This window comes from Galeopterus variegatus, unplaced genomic scaffold (assembly GCF_000696425.1).
Source record: "Galeopterus variegatus unplaced genomic scaffold, G_variegatus-3.0.2 Scaffold5102, whole genome shotgun sequence".
In the NCBI taxonomy this organism is placed as follows: Eukaryota; Metazoa; Chordata; class Mammalia; order Dermoptera; family Cynocephalidae; genus Galeopterus; species Galeopterus variegatus.
In genome coordinates this window covers 64,141-68,294 of record NW_007731213.1, presented here as the reverse complement: position 1 = coordinate 68,294, position 4,154 = coordinate 64,141, and the positions used below count along the sequence as shown (strand labels likewise).

The 4,154-nt window shown below is 58.4% G+C and overlaps 1 protein-coding gene across 1 annotated transcript; it reads left to right on the top strand.

Moving 5' to 3' along the window:
* Nucleotides 1-353: 353 nt before the first annotated feature.
* Nucleotides 354-4,058, top strand: LOC103604357 (amino-terminal enhancer of split-like). Its single transcript, XM_008588917.1, has 4 exons — nt 354-831; nt 1,486-1,548; nt 3,002-3,076; nt 3,170-4,058. The coding sequence occupies exons 1-4, from the start codon at nt 607-609 to the stop codon at nt 3,389-3,391; spliced, it is 585 nt and encodes a 194-aa protein (XP_008587139.1). The 5' UTR covers nt 354-606; the 3' UTR covers nt 3,392-4,058.
* The last annotated feature ends 96 nt before the right edge of the window (nt 4,059-4,154 follow it).

Genomic DNA, 4,154 nt, shown 5'->3' with positions numbered 1-4,154 from the left:
GGGGGTGACACTGCATTCTTTGGCCTGATATGTGAGATGCTGCCCGTCCATGCTGCCAGAATCACTGGCTTGGGTTCATGCCCACCAGGTGGCATGTCCGCATCAATGTTGCCTGTCTTGCCCCGCCCCTGTCTAGCCCAACAGTGCTGGGGTCCCAAGAGGACTCAGCCTAGAACCTAGCTCTCCCAGACTATGGGGGAAGGCAGAGCCAGACACTGACCCTCCCAGCTAGCAGGGATGGGGCTGGGATCACAGAGAGGGACCTGGGACAACGGGTGGGACGGGGCACTGCATGGAGAAACGAGGGATTACAGCTGGGGTCTTGAAGAATGAGTAGGAGCCTGCCGGACAGAGAAGGGGAAAGCACACGGAGACCTGGGAACGACCTTGGCTTTCCCAGGAGTGATAGGGAGCCATGGGAGGGTTTAGAGCAGGGGAGGGGCAGGGTCAGGGCTGGGGCTGGGGCGGGGGCTGCTGGCCCCACAGCCAGACCCAGCAGGCTTTGTTTATCCTTGATTATTTATACCCAGGGAGGCAAACTTCCCTGTAGTCTGGGCCCACCCGCAGACAAGACATATAAAGATAAAAAAGATCAGAAGCCCTGGAATGTCGGGGGGTGCGGAGGAGCCAGGCCGGCTGCTGCTCCCTCCTGCGGTCGGTCGCTGGGACTCTGGGTGTCGGCGTCTTTCTCCCCCTGTCCCATCTCCCACCTGCCTGTCCCTTTCTCTCTTGCCCGCCCCCCCATCCTTCCCTGTCCCCATCTCTCTTCTCTCTCCCCCCACGCAGTACTATGAGATGTCCTACGGCCTAAACATCGAGATGCACAAGCAGGTACCTGTCCCCCCAACCACCTCCTCCCTCCCTGCCCCCAGCTTCCCCTTGGGCGCCCCCAGGCAGGTAGCAGCCTGCCTCTTGGCTGGCCACCAGGGCAGCAGCCTCCTTATCCTGTTACCTCCTAAGCCTCCCCGCCCCCCTTCTTTTTCCAGGCCTCCCTGGGAGTTCTTTTCTCCCTGAGCAGGGAGGGCAGACCTTCCCCACCACCTGCCACCCTCCCCCCTGTCTCCCCTTCGTGACAGGGAGGGTGACATGCCACTACCCTGTGTGACCCCTCTCACCCCAGCCCCTTGTCCTCTGGCCTTGCTTTGTCCATCTGTGTCCTGACCAGGCCAATAGAGGGGATGTCACAGAATAATGATGCCAACTGTCCCCCACCCCCTCGCACAGAGCGCTTACTACTTACAAGGCGCTTTAGTCATCTACCTGTACCTCAAGTGGCTGAACCCCAATTCTGTCCAGCTTCGTCCTGCACTCGTAGCTGCAGGTGGAGAACCAGGCTCCAGTCCCACCCTTACTGCTGCCTGGGTGCCCTAGCTGATCCCGCCCTGACTTGGCTCCTCTTAAATAGAGAGATCCTTGGGTGTAGAGGCTCTGGGGCTGGTCTGTGCCTGGCCCCCTGCCTGGGACTGAAGCATCTGTCTGTTCCAGGCTGAAATCGTCAAGAGGCTGAATGGGATTTGTGCCCAGGTCCTGCCCTACCTCTCCCAAGAGGTAAGCAGAGCCCAGAGCCTCAGGGGGGGGAAGTAAATGAACCTTGAACTTGCCCTGGCCCCTCCGCGTTGCGGCCAGCTGGGGACAGTGAGCTGGGAGCCCCAGGGCACGTGTCTCCCCTCTCTGGACCTCCCTGACACCAAAGCCAGCCTGTGAAGAAGCCTCCCCAGGCCGGCTAAAGAAGCCCCAGGGGTGCAGGGTATAGGGAGGGGCCTTGCCCTGCCATGGAATTCCCAGCTTGCGTGAGTCATTTCGTGGGGAAAAATGTCAGATGCGCCAAAGCTGCACCAAGAATTTTTTCCCTTTTCTCTTCCTCTTTACCCTCCTGAGACTCACCTGCAGGGTCCTGTGGGCTGCTTCCAGCCAAGGACAAGGGGGTGTGCAAGGAGGGCAGTCACGCACACTGTACACACACAGATAGGCACGGGTGCACAGACCCGTACACACAGGCACGCACATGCGCACACAGGTAGGTGCGCTGAGACGCAGACATGCACAGACACATGTGGACACAGACACAGTGACAGCCACACGTGGCAGCACACAGATGTACTCAGGCACACAAAGCAGGTACACAGAGACACACAGACAGACATGCAGATGCACACAGACGCGTGCACGTGGGTACACAGATGCGTACACAGGTGTACTGATCAGACGCACAGGGACACCCAGGGGAGCCAGGCGCCTGCCTCTTCTTTTACGGGCTCCAGGGCTTTCGGGGTGGGGCCCACCTCATACACCCCCCGTCCCTTCCTGCAGCCAACCTCAGGCCCTGTAAGGCCCAACTTCTGTTCCATGCCACGTTTACCGTCAACGATTTGTCATTTCCTCTTCAATCCTCGTCCATATCTCAGGACCTAGATTTGCGTTTTCCTTTCATACCAGACGCTTCCTAGTAGCCAAAGCAAAAAAGGGTGACTGGTGGATTCTAGCATATGATGGCAGCAGAGGTAGACTTTTGGGGAGAGCTGTGGGATGAAAATCCCCTGAACCCAGACTCATACCCCAGCCCGGCCAGAATTCACTGGGCTTTCCACAGTTGTGGAAGGAGAGGGGTTTCGATTGGCAGATCTTGGAGTACAGTGACTGAACTCTCAGGATCAGGACTTCCCTGTCCAGTTGGGCAGGTTGTACACTGCACAAAGGCCCATGTCTTTTACTTGGTGGCTTTGCACGTAGGATACGTCGTGATCCAGGATTTTTCTCAGACTCACCCAAAGGCCTTTTCCAGAGTTTCTGACATCAACACCTTTGAGTTTTCTGTGCTTTTCTATTTATCCAGATGAAGAGACTGAGGCTCAGTGAAAGGAAATAGCTGAAGAGAGGGAACCACTGGGGAGGGGGACGTTAACCATGCACTTGGTAGTAGGGTTTCTCCTGGGCTCCATGTCCCCCCAGCCCCATCAGGATCAGGACGGATCACCTGACTCCTCTCCCCTCCCCCTTTCAGCACCAGCAACAGGTCTTGGGAGCCATCGAGAGGGCTAAGCAGGTCACCGCTCCTGAGCTGAACTCCATCATCCGAGTACGTCTGGGGACCTGGGTGGGTGGCTGGGCAGACAGGTGATGGACGGGTGGCCCCAGGGGCAGCTAAGACTCCCCTCCCTCCACTCTGCAGCAGCAGCTCCAAGCCCACCAGTTGTCCCAGCTTCAGGCTCGGGCCCTGCCACTGCCCCCACTGCCCGTGGGGCTGCAGCCCCCTTCGCTGCCGGCGGTCAGTGCGGGCACCGGCCTCCTCTCGCTGTCGGCGCTGGGCTCCCAGGCCCACCTCTCCAAGGAAGACAAGAACAGCCACGACGGTGATGCCCACCAGGAGGATGACGGCGAGAAGTCGGATTAGCAGGCGGCTGGGACGGGAGGGTGGGGGGACAAAGGGGAGACAGAGGCACGGAGAGAAAGGAATGTTGAGCGCAAGACAGTGTAGCTCGGGATGGCTAAACTCCAGTAGTATTTATGGTAGCCGCCTGTGGGGTCCTGCACCTGCTTGTGTGCCACCCCGTAGCTTTGCTCCAAACCCACCCAGTCCCAGCCTCCCTCCCTCCCTCCCCCCCTGCAGCCTGAATAGGTGAATACCTGCTCATCCCACAGAGGAGGCAAGCTGAGGCCTGGAGGGGCAAATGGGAGACCAGGTCAGATGGGAGCAAAACCTCAAGAAATCCAACACCCCCGGCACTTTCCCGTTTCGCACATGTGTAACTGACAGTCTGCTCGCTGGGCCCTTCGGGGCACACACCACAACCTCCCACCCTGGCACTGCATGCAAACACGATGCTAGCCGTCCTTTCCCACCCCGGGCACCCTGCCTCTCCCCCCTGGGACCCACCACCCACCCCGCTCACCACCTCCGCTAGTCCCTGACACCCCCGTGCCCACCTGGGCCTCCCCCCTCGCCCATGAAAGAGGAGGCAAAGGGAAGCTAGGTTAGCTGGAACAAACAGAGAAGGGGGGCGGGTGACCCAGGCTTTCCCTTCTCCCCTTCCCAAATAAAGATGAGGGTACTAAAGTTGTCTTGGTTTTTCTTTTTTCTTTTTTTCCAGTATACTAGCTTGTCTTTTAAGAAAGGGGATATTAAAGACAAAAAATGTTTGGAAAAAAAGCAACAC

Bases quoted from the DNA above. Each gene is read 5' to 3' on its own strand.
- LOC103604357 (XM_008588917.1), top strand. From the start codon at position 607: ATGTCGGGGGGTGCGGAGGAGCCAGGCCGGCTGCTGCTCCCTCCTGCG. The intron at 832-1,485 runs GTACCTGTCCCC...TGTCTGTTCCAG, and splicing joins ACATCGAGATGCACAAGCAG to GCTGAAATCGTCAAGAGGCT. The intron at 3,077-3,169 runs GTACGTCTGGGG...TCCACTCTGCAG, and splicing joins AGCTGAACTCCATCATCCGA to CAGCAGCTCCAAGCCCACCA.